The sequence below is a fragment of the Lissotriton vulgaris genome, chromosome 1_1 (genome assembly GCF_964263255.1).
Source record: "Lissotriton vulgaris chromosome 1_1, aLisVul1.2, whole genome shotgun sequence".
Lineage (NCBI taxonomy): Eukaryota > Metazoa > Chordata > Amphibia > Caudata > Salamandridae > Lissotriton > Lissotriton vulgaris.
In genome coordinates this window covers 1,351,144,053-1,351,161,399 of record NC_141685.1, presented here as the reverse complement: position 1 = coordinate 1,351,161,399, position 17,347 = coordinate 1,351,144,053, and the positions used below count along the sequence as shown (strand labels likewise).

Below are 17,347 nucleotides of genomic sequence, written 5' to 3'. Positions count from 1 at the left end.
CCCTACCTAGATGACTAGCTGCTTAAAGCCCCAACTGCACAGAGAGCGTCAACAGCCACCAGGACTGTCTGGCACTTTTGTGCAAATTAGGCCTTAGGGTAAACCATCGTAAATCTTCTCCAATCCCTACTCAAACACTAACCTTCCTAGGAGCCAACCTTGATACAGTTCAGAACAAAGCCTCTCTATCACAGTAGCGGTAAAGCCAGTTGTCGGACTTGGCGCTGGACATCTCAAGAAGACAGCGTGTTTCAGTGAGAACTTACAAATAACTCCTAGGTATGCTCTCCTCCAAAATCAACCTGGTGCCTTTGGCTCGCCTCAAAATGAGACAGTTGCAGGAGGAACTTCCAACTACAGTGAGTACAAACAAGAGGGTCCTCGAGGACCTGATCTCAGTCACCCTAAGCATACGAGAATCATTCAAGGGCTGGTGTCACAGACCACACCTAGGTCTCACATTTCTACCTTCCATCTCAGATTTCATTGTCACCATGGACGCATCTATGGACTGCTGGTAAGGGCATTTGCAGTACCTCCAAATCCAGGGCAAATAGCCCTCTTCCCAAAAAACAATGCACATCAACAGCCTGGAATTGAAAGCAAAATTTCTCTCCCTGCAAGATTTCCTCCCAAAGATCGAGGGAGCTTCAGTGTTGGTTTATACGGACAATATGACCAGCGTGTATTACATCAACAAGCAGGGAGGAACCAAGTCTCTCACTCTCCAAAGAAGCCCAAGAGCTCTGGCATTGGCTGATCGATCACTGCATATCCCTGAGAGATGAGCATCGCCCGGGTCTTCACAATACATTGGTAGACATTCTCAGCTGAACATAGGACAGTTGTCACAAGTGGGAACTGGACCAGCATCAACTGAACAAAATCTTCTCACAATGGGGAAAACGAACGCTGGAATTCTTTGCGACGTACAGCGTCAGCAAATGTCAGTTTTATGCCAGCAGATTCCTTCTCCCAGCGTCATAGGGGAATGCCCTTTCGATGTAATGGACGCTTTTCACCCATCCAATTGATACCCAGAGTCCTTACCAAAATGGGGGCAGAACGCTGTTGTCTCCTACTAATCTCATTTTGGTGGCCCAGGCAACACTGGTTCTCGAAGCTTTTCCTTTTCTCAGAGACCAAATCCTTTCGCCTTTCATCAATACCGTCGCTTCTGACCAGGATCAGGGGTCAAATACGCCATCCGGAACCAGCATCTCTCCACCTGCATGCCTAGCTCTTAAATTCTGCAAGTTTGGGGATTTAAAGATAATGCAAGAATGCAGAAACATTCTTGCCAGATCGAGGATAGAAGGCACCATCAAGACTTACAAATTAAAATGGGAGAGATTCTGTATTGGCCCGTGGGGTCCTCCGGCGTACCTTAGGGCCCCACGGTCCACGCCACAGCTCCAGCACCAGTCTGGGCCAAGAGATACACAGATGGATCATGATCAATGGCTGTCAAGCCATCTCGACCATCCCTGACGCTGGCCCCAAGGCATACATTCCCAAAACCGTCAGCACCCACCAGTGGCGCCATCCCCATTTATATCGCAGATTCCGACTCAGAGCTGAAGGGGTGTCACCCGACTCTGGCACCGACTGGAGCCATGCCTGCCAGGCAGAGCCTGAGGCCTATTCTTATGGGCTGTGAATCTGGGAGGAATGGGAGGAATCACTGGAGCCTGAAGAATACTAACCATATGAAAGCACCATGGACTGGTTGGTGGATGCCAGCGATCTGGATACTTCTCCAGATACTGGCATGCTTTCTCTCCCTACCATGGCTGTGGAGCAGAGAGCTTCATTCACAATGGTGGTGAGGAGGGTGGCCAAGGTCATGGATTTTAGCTTGCCTTCTGCGGCAGTCAAGACTAACATCTTGACGGAAGTGCTTCAGCTGGGAGTGTCCCCCTCAGAATCGCTTCTCTCATTTACTGAAGCACTTGCTGATGTCCTGCTTGGGACCTGGTCGAAGCTCAAGACTGGGGCCCCTGTGAACAGGACAGTGGCCCACTGCCAGTCCCCTGCTTCAGGGGACCCCAAATTCCTCATATACCGCCATACTCTAGACAAGCTTGGTGGTCCAAGTCTCCACTTCCCACATAAATCCTGACACATTCCCCGCTGCACCACCGAAACAGGAATCCAAGAGGCTGGACAACTTAGACAAGAAAATGTTTTCTTCCACCAGCCTGACATTGTAATCTGTGAACACTGCATGCATTTTGGGCTGCTATTCCTACGCTATATGGGATACGGTTGCACAGGTGCTGTCAGCGGTTCCAGAGGAGCCCCAAGCTGTGCTTTTCCAGACTGTTGCTGACAGGAGGGATGCAGCTAAGTACACGATTAAAAGTGGACTGGTCACCACTGGCTCACTAGGCAGAGTGGTTTCATCGATGGCGGTTCTACAGCGCCACGCCTGGTTTAGGACTACTGGCTTTCCTAGGGATGGCCAAACATCACTTATGGATGTCTCTTTGCAGACAAGGCAAATTCTCGGCTGGAGAGCTGTAAGGACAGCAGGGCTACAGCCAAGTCCTGGGCCTTTCCATGGCTCCAATCCGCCTTTCTCTCTTTTTTTGGCCACAAAAGGGGCTTCCATCCGTGACTTTACCACCCAGCCACAGTAACACACAAGCTTCCCAGCCTCTGCATGGCTGAGGATGCAGTACCCACAGATCCCATGGGTTGGGCAGCCAGAGGTCTGGCCAGTCCAATACTCCCCCCCCCCCCCCCCGGCAGCCACAGTCTCCAAACTTTTTTACTCTGCCTGCTTACCCCCATTGGCACCGGATGTATGACGTGAGAACGCATACATTGACAACGCGTACCTTTACAACGCGTTCGTAACAACGAAAGTTGTTACCACGCAATGCGCTGGGGGGCACAAAATTGATTAATTTAATTTACTATTCTAACACCAGTCCCCGTGGATAGTAGGGAAGGTGTTGGGATAGTAAATTAAATCATTTACTGTCCTTGAGCGCCCCCCAGTGCAATGCGTGGTAACAACTTTCGTTGTTACGCCCGCGTTGTAAAAGTATTCCGTGGTAATGCTTGCGTTCTAAACGCTGCATACCATTGGCACCCAGTGGTGAGACGGTTCTGCCATCACCTGTCCCACTGGTGGTCTATAACATAGGACCGTGGGTTTTGCAAATTTTCCGATGGGGCTAATTCCTCCCCTTTGAGACTACCTCTCCCTCTATGCCACCTACTTATGAAAGGCTGATGGAGAACCACCTTTTGCTTCGCCGCAAGCAATGGCTCTCATGGCAAAGGGAGCTATAGAGAGTCTGCCAACACCAGAAGAAGGTTGTGGTTGCTATTCCTTCTAATTTCTGGTGCCCAAGAAGGACAGAGGTCTTTGTCCTATCCTCCAATTGCTGTCTTTCAATTTCTTCTTCAAGAAGCAGATGTTCAAAATGTTCCTTTTGCTTAGGACCTGTCTGCCCTGTACCAGGAGACTGAAGGGTAGCTTTGAACTGGCAGGTCTCAGACTTTTGCTTCTCCTTCCAGCCCACCCACAGACGTTACCTGAGATTCATGGTAGGTCTCGAGCACTTTCAGTTCACCATGCTTCTCTTTGGCCTTACGAGCACCCCTCAGGTGTTCACCAAAGTGATGGCAGTGGTTGCAGCTTATCTGCGAACATCAGGGGTGCCAGTCTTCTCCTATCTCGACGACTGGTTGTTGAAGACGAGCTCGCCCAAGGCAGACCTCCTGATGTTGCTGGGGTTCACTATCAACTTGCCAAAGTCACACCTGATTCCCTCCAAATTGCTCCCTTTCATCAGAGCTGTTCTGGACACAGTGCAGTTTCAGGCCTATCCACCTGAGCTGCCAGTCCAGGATATTCTTGCTATGATTCAGATGTTTCAGGCTCTATCCTGGATTTTAGTGAGAATGACTGAGGCTGCTGGACCTCATGTTCTCCTGCATTCTAGTTGACACATGGCTGCTGGCATATGCGTGCTCTGCAGTGGGTCCTAAAGTTCCAGTGGATGCAGCATCAGGCGAATCTCTCGAACATGGTCCATATCTTGGAGGAAACTGCAAAAGATATGCAGTGGTGATTACGGAACCATGACTGGGTCAGCAGCAGATCCCACTCCCTTCCCCATCCAGATCAGATGATTGTGACAAATGTGTCACTCCTGGGATGGGGTGGCCATTTGGGAGAGGTGGAGATCAGAAGACTTTGGTTTCTGGCTGAATCTGGACTCCACATCAACCTGTTGGAGCTCTGGGCGATCCGGCTGCCATCGAAAGCCTTTCTGCCCCCCCATCTAGGAAAGGCTAGTACAGGTGTCACAGACAACACCACCGTCATGTGGTACTGCAACAAACAGGGTGGGGTGGGGTTTTGGATCCTTTGTCAAGAGGCCCTGCATCTCTGGACATGGCTGTAACAACAGTGCATTTCCATGTTGGTTTAACATCTTACAGGCTCTCTGAAAGCCAGATTGGACGAACTCAGCCGAAGAGGCCTAGCGGATCACGAATGGCGTCTCCTTCTGGGAGTGGTGCAGGGTCTCTGTGGGTAGAGCCTTGGTTAGATCTATTCGCCACCTCCGAGAACACGCAAGGTCAGCAATTCTGCGTGCTGGAGTTTCCAATGCGCCTCTTGCTCGGAGACTCTTTTTGTCTCAAGTGGAGCTCAGGCCTCCTGTATGCCTTTCCGCCCATACCACTCCTGCCCAGAATTCTCAAGAAGACCAGGAACAACAGGGCCCTAGTCATACTTTTGGCTCCGGACTGGGCAAGGATTGTATGGTATTCGGAGCTGTTAAGCATGGCCATCGGTCCTTCGATCAGGCTGCCCCTTTGGGAGGATCTTATTTTGCAGTAGCAGGGGAGGCTTCTCCACTCAAACCTGTCTATACTGTGCCTTCTTGCTTGGAGATTGGTGACAGTTGCTAGCTTTTGACCTTCCACCCAAAGTCTGTGGCGTTATCTTGGCAGCCAGGCATCCCTACACCAAGACATTATAGGCCTGCCTTTGGGAAAAAAATATGGCATGGTGTGCAGAAAGACAGATCAATCCCCTTTCTGCCCCTCTTTCTCAGGTTCTCCTTTTCATTCTCTCTCTTGCCCAGAAGGGCTCTGCTTTGGGGACTCTCACAGGCTATCTTTCTGCTATCTCAGCTTTTCTGAGGTTGCCTGACCAGCCATCCCTCTTCAAATCCCCTATTATAAATAGGTTTCTGAAAGGTTTCCAACATTTGTTCCCACCTTCTCCTTTAATTATGACATAGGCTCCCAGAAATCCGTTTTAATGGATTTTTACAGATAAATACAGACAGAAAACAGGGTGTTTTCAGTCTGCATTTATTTTTAAAAGTGGATAAATAGAGAATATTGGGCTTCTTTTAAGTGACTTTCTGTGCTGTCTTTCATGAAATATAGCCCAACAGCTGAGCAGATGGACAGCATGGGAAATTAAAAAACAGGTTGAAATTTCTTTAAATAAAGGCATATGTCAAAATACATTTGTGATAAAATTGTCATATTTACCAGTAAATGTACTGATATGCAACATTTTGCAGCTTAAGTAGCTAAAACATGACAGACATCAAATTATGACTGCATGTCTATCAATTAAATAAATATGGAAATGTACAGTTTTACAACTTCATCTGAAAAACACAAAATAAATATGGATAAATACAGATAAAATGGCCCAAAGTTAAATATGGATAAATACACACGGAAATGTAAAAAAAAACATAAAACCGGGAGCTCTAATTATGACCCAGTGGGACCTCAATCTCGTCTTTACTGTCCTTATGTGAGCTCTCTTTGAGCCTCTGCACAATTGTCCACTAAGGCTCTTTACTATCAAGACAGACTTTCTTGTGGCTATGACGTCTGCCCAGAGGGTCAGAAAGCTTCAGGCATTGTCATCCAAGCCTCCTTACCTGAATATCTACCTAGACAAACTAGTGCATCATGTAAGAGCTTCCTTTCTATCGAAAGTGGTCACTTTCTTTCATGTAGGCCAATCCATCACTCTGCATACTTTTTAAGCCCCCCTCCTCCCTCCAAGTAAGAGAAGTGACTTCACCGTCTAGATTCAAAAGGAGCATTGTCGTTCCACCTTCACCACATATGAGAGTTCTGGTTGGATAACCAACTCTTCGAGAGTTATGGAGATGATATATCATAAGAAATGAAGAATTAATATTGGTTTCAAAGAAAAATTTGCAATCCGTATCCAGTCTCCTGGGCTAGGTAAGACATAGAAGTACAGAGACAGGACACATGAGTAGATAAGGAAGTCAGTAGCAAGGATAACCAGTACTTAATTTGAACTGGTGGTTGTTGGGTGGTGTAGGAAGCTGGCTCTCTATACAGTGTACCAAAATAACGTACACTGTGCACAGTCCAGTGGGTCCCCAATTAGTTTACAGAGGCTAAAGGAGATAATATTAATGCTTTCTTTTGTGGTAGTGTGGTCGAGAAGTTAGGCTTATCAGAGGGTAGTTCTAAGCATTTGTTGTACGCAGAGAGACAATAAATAAACACACACTCAAAGACTAAATCCAATGCCAAATTAGAAAAATACACTTTTTAATATATTTTTGAAACTCAAGAACTTCGTTTCAAAGTAAGTACAGTTTTCGATAAAAATATTAACATGTAAGTAAACGTTCAAACCTGCGCGCTTTTAAGCACAATGAAATCCTATGGGAGGAAAAGTCAAAGATGCATAAAGGTAGGTCACATTTTTTTATACCAGTCTTATATCACATTTATTCACGTACATTTGTGTTTCAAGAAGTATACACCCATTTTATATTGTTCTTGTAAAGTTTTTTATAGATTGATTCACGTCAAAATAAGGAATCATTTTTGCAAAATAATTTAACGTAAGCTACTGCTAAGAGCTTATTGCAATTGACCTCAGAACACATGAAAACTACCATAAGAAAGAATCCTTTGTAGGCACTTTTACCTGATGATATACTAAAGGTAGGTACAATCCGTTTCAGGGGTTCACCTTCGGGGACAGGAGTAGTGATGGGCCTATGTTTGAAGTACTGCCAGAAGCTCTTCTGGAACCGCTCAGATTCTGCCGGAAGCAGGGTGCTGGTGAGGCTGGTAGTTGGCATTACGGAGAAGGGGCTGCCTTCTGGAAAGAGGCTGCCCAGCGGAACTTGTGGGCAAGTCAGAGGGCTCCCAAATGGGGGCTCAGGTCGGGAGGGCTTTTGGAGCATGGGGGCACAGGCGATTCATCGGGACCCAGGCCGGGGGACTCGGGAGCAAGGTGGTTTGGTCGGCTGGGCAAGGTGCGCAAAGATGCACCTCACGGTCAGGGACAAACAGCTGGGGGGGCAAAATTAAGCAGCTGGGCCAATCTTGAAGTGGGTCTCAATGATGCTGACTTCCCTAGACAGCTGCTTGGTCCAGGTGCAGTGAGAATCCGGACTGAACTCTCGCTGTTGATGTTTTGTGCAGGGCGTCCAGTACCGGGGGGTAGGTGCTGTACAGCTCTGGTTGGTCCTGGTGTGTTCACACTCGGTGGGGAGACAGATCTGACCTTCCAGAGCACAAGTACCTTCTCCTGGTCATCTGCCGTGTCGGTCGGGCCAGAAAGCTGCAAGGTGGTGGACTTGACTCTTCTTTTCGATCCTGTGGACTGCAGGGGAGAAGCTCCTGTACTCCAAGGGACACTTTCTGTGTTTGTCGAAGTGCTGGCAAGCTACCCAAGACTTTTGTAGTTCTCCAGCTCGCAGAATGTGTCACTCTGTCGTGATTGTCACACAAAAGTCCAAAGGTCTGCTGCAGTTCTCGCGAGCCAGTGACTATTCTTAGTCTTTCTTCTGCTTATCTGTAGAATCTGAGTTTTTGGGTTCAGGGGTACCACCTAAATACTCAATTTAGGGGCATATTGGGGAGTGACAGGTAGTAGCCAATGGGCTATACCTACCTTTAGGGCGTCTACACCCTCTATATGACCACTTCATGTGGGAAGTGGGCATAACCATGTCACTGTCAGGTTGATTCTATCCAAAACAACATGAAGGAATCTGAAAAGTGTGGTCCACATCAATTGGCCCATGGTTCTGGCTGGATGTGGGTTTGATTTTACTAGTTTTCCCACCTGTCTTGCTGCCAAACAGCAGGGTCAGAACAGTGGGGTGGGCACCTCCACTATCTGGAGAGACCTGAGGTCACATAACAAAGGTGTCATAGACTTTGAAGATTCTCACTCTGGAATGCCTTCACTCTTGGAGGAGGTGTGAACACCTCTGGCCAGAGTAGTCTTTGTTCCTGTCCACCAATAGTGAAGGCTCTCACCTCAGGAGGTCAGAAACCCGTCTATGGTGGCTGGCTGGTCGAAACCAGTCAGTCAACACACTAGTAGTCATTTGGTTTTAATGGGGCACCTCTAAGGTGCTGTCTGCTTGCATTTATTTATAAATCCAGCACTGGCCTCAGTGTGGGTTTATTAAGACGAGGTGTTTGCTACCAAACACCTTGGGGTACAGTGAAGCCTTCATGTAGCTGGGGAAGTCGTAATGACTAGTGTCCAGCCCAAGTGCTCGTTATGGTTTCCCTGTGCACTGGCAATATCTAAGGGTGAAATTAGATATGTGTGTCTCGTGGGGACATATCCACTTGTGTAGATATGCCCCCACTTGGGTATAGTTCAGCTTCCTTAGCGCTGTAAGGCCTACCTTAGGGGTGACTTACCTATACCACATGTAGTGCTGGCAGACATGACACACAGATATGTGTGCCATGTTGACTGTTTGGTTTTCTCTGCATCCAGACACATAGGCTGCTATGGCAGTTTGCATGAGCTTGGTGAGTGTTCGCATAGGGCTAGGTTGGCACAATACATGCTGCAGCCCTTAGGGTCCATCTTTAGTTCTAAGGCCTTAGGTACCAGGGGTAGCACTTAAAGAGATCCTAAAGGGGTGCCAATTGTGGAACAATTGTACAGTTTAGGGAAGGAACGCTGATGTTGGGGACCTGGTTAGCAGGAACCCAGCACACTCTCTGTCATAGTTGCTTCACATACAGGGCACAAAGTGGGGGGGAGGGGTAACCAAGTCAAAAAAGGGCACTTTCCTACAGTGGGCAACTAGGGAACAGGGGCACTTTATATTCGTTCCAGGGGTGGCAGTGCTTATTTTAAAAGATCATGAGTAAAAGGCACTGGGAAATATGGTTCTGGTATGAGAGCCTTTAACCAACTTGTGTCAGATTTAAAAGCAGTAGCTTCATAATAGAAAGAAATATGTAGTAGCAGTTACGAAGCATTAATAGAAACCTCCTTATATTGTGACCAAAATAGAATTTTGGTTGGCGGAGGTGGCTGTGCTAGTGCTGGAAGTGTACAGTGACTACCTAAGAAAACGTTTGAGCACCGACATTTATAAATTCTTTTCATGTATTCATTTTTAGAAGTTAAGCACAGCCATTAGCTTGTTTTGGCCTACTTGGTAGGGATATGTGGATTAATTGGGATGAGACAAAGGTCAGTGACACAACTACAAAACAGTATTAGTGTGGTAATGTAAAGTTTACGGTGGTTGAATTAATTGTAAGTATTCATCTAGATATCCCAAAGGGAGTTGGAACTATATATGATGTCTCTATTGACCATTGCAGTGTGACCACTTTTCCGATATGTGTGATACAAGCACACTGCGCATACTTTGAAAGCTGCTTTGTCTGTGTTCAGTTAAAAGGAATGTTTTCAGCTACTATGGTCAAAAACAGGTTAAGAGTGAAAATATTGTTTTTATGTAGTGGGATATCTGTTAGAGAAGAAACGTGTGTACGTAAACAGCTTATTGCTGCACAAAGCTTGACGGAAACCTGGACGATATCAAATAAGATATATACTATTTACCATCATTATATTTGAGTGCGGTCACCTTTGTATTGACTTTGCCACTGTTTGCCTGTTCTTGACTGACAATGCCAATAATAAGTTGTTGTTAAAAGGCCTATATTTGATATCCTGTTTTGCCCCAAAGCACCCTTTCAAGAACCATAAAAAGAGTCTGGCCCATCACTGTGGTTATTGTGGCACTCTAATGGAACAGCCAGATATTGGTTTAAGTGCTTTTGGGTTTTGTCTCACTTCCCCTTAAAAAGGTTTCTTTATTTGAATGGTCATTTTGAAAGAAAATTATATATTTTGGAGACGGGATACGTGTTAGGTACACAGCAGAGCCATGAGTATAGTGTGTCAGGTACCTTTTTTATAGGCCTGGGAGAAATTCAAAATTGTATATAAATAACAGCAACCTGTTATACCAGAAGTCTGCAATCAGGGGTGCCATAATTGATGCTGGAGGGGGGCATGCCAGGCTCTGGCCAAGAAAAAACACTATGCTGATAACAGTGCTTTGTTTTAAGTGTTAAAAGTCAGTAATGAGCCATCAACAACATCTTTAGTCATTTATATCCTGGCTGGGAGTAGATGTCAAAGGGGAAGAAAAAGTGCCTCCAAATTTTCCTCAAACCTCTACCACCCATTTCTGATAATTACATTGTGGATATCTTTACACTTTAGTAAGGCCTGGTTCACTAGAAAAGTATTTTTGGTAATCATGTATTTGATTTCATATTTAAATGGGATAATACAACTTAAGTGACATGTTGAAATATGTTCAGACATATTTAAACATTGTCAGTTTACCAGAATAATTGTGAAAAATTGTATGTGTGTGTGTGTGTTGGGGGTGATGGGTGCCATGGTGATCAGTTTTTAGGTCTCTCGTGGCATACTGCGCACATGCGCAGTCGAGCTTGCAAGATTTTATGTCTCAGGGTGAACTTCACTAGCGAGGGTTAAGCCCCGCCCCTCTTCTCCATTGGCTAGCCTCCTAAACGGTGGCCAGCCATTGGAGAAGAGGTCCTAGTGACGTTCTTCTTTTTCTTTTAGCCCCGTCCTTTTCAGATTGGGTTCCTTGACTTACTGCTGTGGTAAAAGGTTTCTTATCTTCTTATCTGTTTCGCCCCATAAAGAAGATAATTAACCTTTTACCGCAGCAGTAAGTCATGCCGAGCCCATCTGAAAAGGACGGGGCTAAAAGAGAACCTGCTTCCGGCGCTGCCCCCGTTCCCCCACACCCGATCTTAGGGCCTGCCGTCGCTTTACTGCCAGGAAGCACACGCAGCAGTTGCGGGGGAGGTGCGGGAGGGAATGTTCTGCATTGAAATTTTTAATTTGGAAAATTCCGTGCTAATACTACAAACGGACATCAGACATTCCCTTATTTGTTGTTAACGTGTATTCATTGATATGGACATGTAAACGATGGTTGGTTGGTGTGTCATCCTACATGAAGTCTATCTCGGGAGCAGCCCTCCTTTGAACAAGTATAGCTAATAACAAAGGGGAAGAGGGTTGGAGACTTGCAGAAGAGCATCGGGAATAATCGATTAGAGATTTTTAGGGTGGGGTTTCCAAAAGCAAACTCTGCCAGGCCAAAGTGTAAGCCAGCGATGCAGCTGAAGGTTGGTCGATGAGATAAGATACAGCGGCTCAGGATATGAGACATTTCCTCCCAAAAGCCCTCATTCCCTGTAGGAGGCGCTGCGATCTTAGGGCCTGCCGTATCTTTACTGCCAGGCAGCACACGCAGCAGTTGCGGGGGAGGTGCGGGAGGAAATATTCTGAATTTCAATTTTTTATTCAGAAAAGTCTGTGCTAATACTACAAACGGACATCAGGCATTCCCTTATTTGTTGTTAACGTGTATTCATTGATATTGACATCTAAGAGATGGTTGGTTGGTGTGTCATCCGACGTGAAGTCAATCTCGGGAACAGCCCTCCTTTGAACAAGTATGGCTAATAACAAAGGGGAAGAGGGTCGGAGACTTGCAGAAGAGCATTGGGGAATAATCGATTAGATAACAGGGGAGTGGAAACTGGCCAGATCCACCTATACAATGACATACTAACAAAAGCAAATTCCTTCTGCTACTTCTTCAAACGCAGCAATTAATATTGGCACCTTTCATCCACCAAAAACAGTATTCCAGCTTATTCATGGCTATTGACCAACTGTCACTACTGTAATCAATTCTCGTCTCCCACAACATCAGGATTTGGCCTCCTAACTTTGCAGTACTTATTTTGCAATGGTGCATACGGAGACAGCCCTGGAAATATGCATTGTCCATAGATTTTAATGGTGTTGTACTCCTTTTATAATGCATTACCCAAACTGGTAATGGTGGGAAACAGGGCACGCACTCCTCTAACGTAGCTTGTGAGTGTGCAAACATTCGAGTTACAGTGATTAAAAGAGACAGGAGGCCCACATCCACCACCATCACATCCACCACATCCACCACCACCTCATCCACCAGCACCACATCCACCACCACATCCACCACCACCACATCCAGCACATCCACCACCACCACCCACCACCACCACATCCACCACCACATCTACCACCAACACATCCACCACATCCACCACCTCATCCACTATATCCACCACCATATCCACCACCACCACATCCACATCCACCACACCTACCACCACCACCACCACATCCACCACCAACACCACATCCACCACCACATCCACCACCACCACATCCACCAACACCACATCCACCACCACAACATCCACCACCACATCCACCACATCCACCACCACCATGTGTGTGTGTGTGTGGCTCTGTGTGTGTGTGTGTGTGGCTGTGTGTGTGTGTGTGCGGCTCTGTGTGTGTGTGTGTGGTTCTGTGTGTGCAAATGCAAAAGGTCTCGCATTTGCGACAGATTAAGCTTTTTCTTTCTTTCACGTTCTTCCAATGCTTCAGCGATAGGATTTGTGTCCGAATTATATCTCAGTTACCCAGCTTGAAATAATGGCATAATCTCAGGCATTTTGCAAGCGTAACACAAAATGCCAGAAATTATAGAGGATTATGCTGGTGTAAGCAACATTTCACTTAGGTCTTCTTTTCCTTATGATGGGACTTTTATCTTGAGGTAATTTTAGTATTCTGAATTGTGCAGTTGGAATCTGGGACATCACGGAGATATTGGAGCTTTCCAAACTGGACTAGGAAATACCTCTCCCTTGGATTTTGAGCTTCTTCTTATTCCTGATAAAGATTCATTTATAACAGAAATGAATGGTTTAGAAATGTTGCTCTGCAATTTGATATCTATCCTTTGATCTGCTTTAATTGTATGAGAAATATATAACAGATTTAGATTTTTATGAATTGTTGGATTGAGTAATGAATGCTAAAAGTTTATAAGGATGACTGATTTCTTCTTCTGTTACTATCCACTGTTTCTGGTCATCTGTAGGATAGTCTAGCAACCGCTGTGTGCTTTTTTTAACCTAGAAAGGCTATTTCATGTTACATTCATTTGTTGATCTTTTTGTCCTATTTTTCAACCTCTTAGTATATCGAACACTCTCAGGCCAAGAAAATTCAGATAAGAAGCGGGTGAAGAACAGATTGAGAAGATTTATCACTAAGCGACCACCACTGCAGGCTTTGCAGGAGAAGGGGCTCATCAAAGGTAGGGCATGACTCCCTTCAAAAAGTTACACCAGCCTCCTTGAAATGAAGACATGGACCACCTCAAAAAGGCACACAGCCACCTTGAAGTAAGGACATTAACCTTGAACATAAAACTCAATTGTAAGCAAAGTTTGAATACTCTGCTCTGAGACAAGCCCTGAAAAGGAAGAGCATCATGACACTCAGTCTTTTCCTTAATGTGAAGATTTATTTGATCTTGCCAAAAACCTGGAGGGAAGGAGGCACCCACAGTTACTGGTGAAAGCAGAGATCGTCCTCGTCCGCGGGGGTCCTTATTGTAGAATTCCCCTGGTTAAGAATAGGCTTAGAAGGTGATTGACTTCTGGTACCCCTTCCAGCCCAGCCTAGTCTAAGTGTCACAGAGGCGACTAACAAATGGGTGCTGAAGCAGGATCTGACCCCCATGGTTAGCTCTTGGCTGATGATCATCAGTAAGATACAGAAGTAAGAGGAGACTTCATCAGAAGATTGCACTTGAGGGGCATATGGGAAGCTAGAGATTCAACCAGAAATATGCTAAACTGTGTTGTTGATGTTTTTGCACTTCTGGAGATGCGGGTCGGAATAAAATCAGTTTGTGAAGGATTCTGAGATTGGAAAATATGACTCTTTATACAGTTCATACTTTTCTTCCATCCCCTTTTTCCAACAAGGAGGAATTTGAAAATGAAACCATTGAGTACATGCATGTTGTTTGACTTATTAGCCAAACTGTGGTACAGCTATGTCTACCAAAGTACCAACATATTTTCTGTGTAAACAATATTGTATAGAGTTGGCCTTCACAATGGTAGGCTAATAGGTTTTTTCATTTTGTGTATTAATACGAGAAATTATATCAAAGAATAACCCCAAGGAAAGGTCCAATTAGTATCAAAATAATGAGTACTAGTGTCAAGGTGAGTGCCCAGCCAATGGTTGCACTCTTGATTATATGTTGACATAAATATCACATATCTAGGTTTCTCCAGTATTGGATCTTTCATAGATTCACATGCTTGAATCATTCCCTGTCGTCGAAGTAGCAGTCCCATGGTACCACTGTAAAGCAGTATGTGTCATTATCATAGGCTATAATGGCAATGAACAATCACTTTAATAGCCTGTCTATGCCCTTTAAAAAAAAAAGACAAAATTATAAACTTTAACCAGTCAGGCGATAGCACCCTGTAGAACACTCCCAAGAGAGGCAGAGTCCCTCCGATGTTTGACCGCACATTGTGTGAAAGGGAGTCTCTTTGAGCTCTTCTCACTTTCTTCAACTATTATTTATTTTGGATTATCCAAGATTATAATTCCTGTTCTGTTCCTCTGACCCTGGTACTAACATGTCAAAAACAGCAGAAACAAGAATTGGCATAGTCAATAGGTCTAGCTTTTGGGACATTCTAAGTATTTAGTTATGCAGCACAATATCCTTGGTGCAACTACATCAACTGTTGCGTGGCTAAACACTTATAAGGTCCCAAAGGCGAGACCTATTGGCTATGCCAATGCTTGTTATTTTTTGTTCTTGGGGTTAACTGGGCTAGTGCCATGAGGGTCAAGGGTGAGTGGCAGGGAGGTGAGGAGTAAACGCCAGAAGGGACAAGGGTGACTGTCAGGCCATGGGGTTGAAGGGTGAGTGCCAGAGAGGTGAGGAGTGAGTGCCAGGGAGATGAAATGTAAGAGTCAGGAGGGTTAAGGGTGAGTGCCAGGGAGGGGAAGGGTAAGTGCCGAGAAGGGGGAAGTATGAGTGCCAGGGGTGAGGGGTAGCTCCCGGGCCAGAGGGGGTGAAGGGCTAGTGCCACAGAGGTGAAGGTTGAGTGTCAGGTCAGGGGAATGAAGAGTGAGTGCCAGGGGGATGAAGGGTGAGTGCCAGGGAGATGAAGGTTGTGTTCCATGGAGGTGAGATGTAAGAGTCAGGAGGGTCAAGGGTTCAAAGGCACTTCTCATATAGAGAAAATGGAAAAACTCCTCAGAGGCAAGATTAGAGCCTACAACTCAGTCTTCATCCCTGACATTACATCAAGGAAATCCTTTTCAGAACCAGTCACAGTGAAATATAACCTGACAATAATGCACGCCGTCTAGTACTGCCACATAGACGATAGCCTTGTCGATGACAGCATCATCTATGATGGCCTCGTCTACGGCTGCCTCGTCTATGATAACCTTGTTGATGACGGTTTTGTCTACGATGGCCTTGTCTATGATAACCTCGTCAACTACGGTCTCATCTACGACGGCCTCTTCTACAATACCCTTGTCTACGACGAGCTCGTCTACTAAGGCCTCCCCTATGATAACCTCGTCGCCAACTGCCTCTTCGATGACGATGGCCTTGTCAACGACAAACATCATCGATGACAAATCTCGTCAATAATGGCAACCTCGTCTACGTCCAACTCATCGACGAAGACCTAGTCGACAATGCAAATGACGGCGAAAACACTGTAGTCATCAACAACAAAAAAACAGAGACACCACATAGTCCATCAAAACTTTATGTCAAGGGTGAAGGGGACTAATATGAGCATGTCCCTGACAGACATCAATATCTGGAGGGGCCTAGAGAATATGTGGAGCAACTCAAGAGGGCATGTATCAGGTCCATTTGGCTCTAGTACAAGACCTACAGAAAATGTTACAGGATTGCTACAAACGCTCTCCTGAGCCTGCAAGGTCAAAATTATGTCTGATACATCAGTATCCTCTGATGCTCCTGCCACCCCAAGAATGACCCGGTGTTAAATATTTCCGTGCTCCCTCGGATAGACCCTTCGGCCTCGGGCGATGATAGGGAGAAGATAACATTCATAATACTCAATCTGAACCCGATAAATAGGACATTTATTCGATAACAACACCTTCACCTCCCGCACCACAACTGGTGGATTCCCCGCCAGATTGTGTTGGTGGTTTCTATACCCTTATGGATTGAGCGGTCAAATGCTTCCAACTTCCAACAACAAGCAATTGGTTTGTTTTCTTTATGATATTAAAGAGAAAGGTTGCAATAACTATTCCAATAGTTTTTTTAATGTATCTCTTTATTGTAACAGAGCAATAATCACATCTTACATTACAGTTGTTAAAATCACGACCAAGAGTTATTACAATGAATCATAGGTTGGCTTTGTTAGTCGGGTTTTTGGTCCTCGCCCTCACATAGTCCAGTGTTACCTTCAATTGGTCCCTGAATAAATCAAGGAGTGTTTTGTTTCTCCCACTGGGGCCGTACACGGATTCTCTCTATATTCATTCCATTTACCCCAAATTTTCCCCCATGTTCTTGGGCACCCTCTTTTCACATAGACTGACTTCTCCGCCATCATACACCAGTCCATATCCCTCTTCCAGTCCCGGAGAGTTCGCAGGGCGTTAGCAACCCAGTGACCGACTATGTTACGTTTCGCCAACATTAAACCCATAGTAACCCAGGTTTGATCGGCTCACCCCAGGTTTGTCTCCTCCCACACATTTAGGAGTCACCATTTGAGCAAGAGTGTTGCTCTTCTCCCACAATTCTAGACATACACACTACTACCGCCTGCCAATAGTCATGAATCCCCGGGCATGTCCATATTATGTGGTAGAACGTTCCCTGCTTCCCAAACTTTCTGTTGCAGATTGCGTCTGACCTTCTGCCCATCTTCACAAGTGTAACACAGGAGATGTATGCTCTGGGTAGGATCTTGAGCTGTACCAGTCTGAAGCGGGCCCTGATGGCCACTTCTCTCAGGGAGGCTAGAGCTTCGGGCCAGTCCTCGTCTTGTAAGTCTGTAATGTCCTGTCCCCAGAAATCCC

General features: G+C 45.7%; 1 protein-coding gene across 1 annotated transcript in view; it reads left to right on the top strand.

Annotated features, from left to right (window-relative positions):
* ARHGAP9 (Rho GTPase activating protein 9) overlaps window positions 1-17,347 on the top strand; it is a 580,228-nt gene that overhangs the window by 326,437 nt on the left and 236,444 nt on the right. Inside the window, exon 12 of the mRNA XM_086966621.1 lies at window positions 13,416-13,535. Coding sequence (XP_086822747.1) covers window positions 13,416-13,535 — 120 coding nt within the window. The remainder of the gene's footprint in view (window positions 1-13,415; window positions 13,536-17,347) is intronic.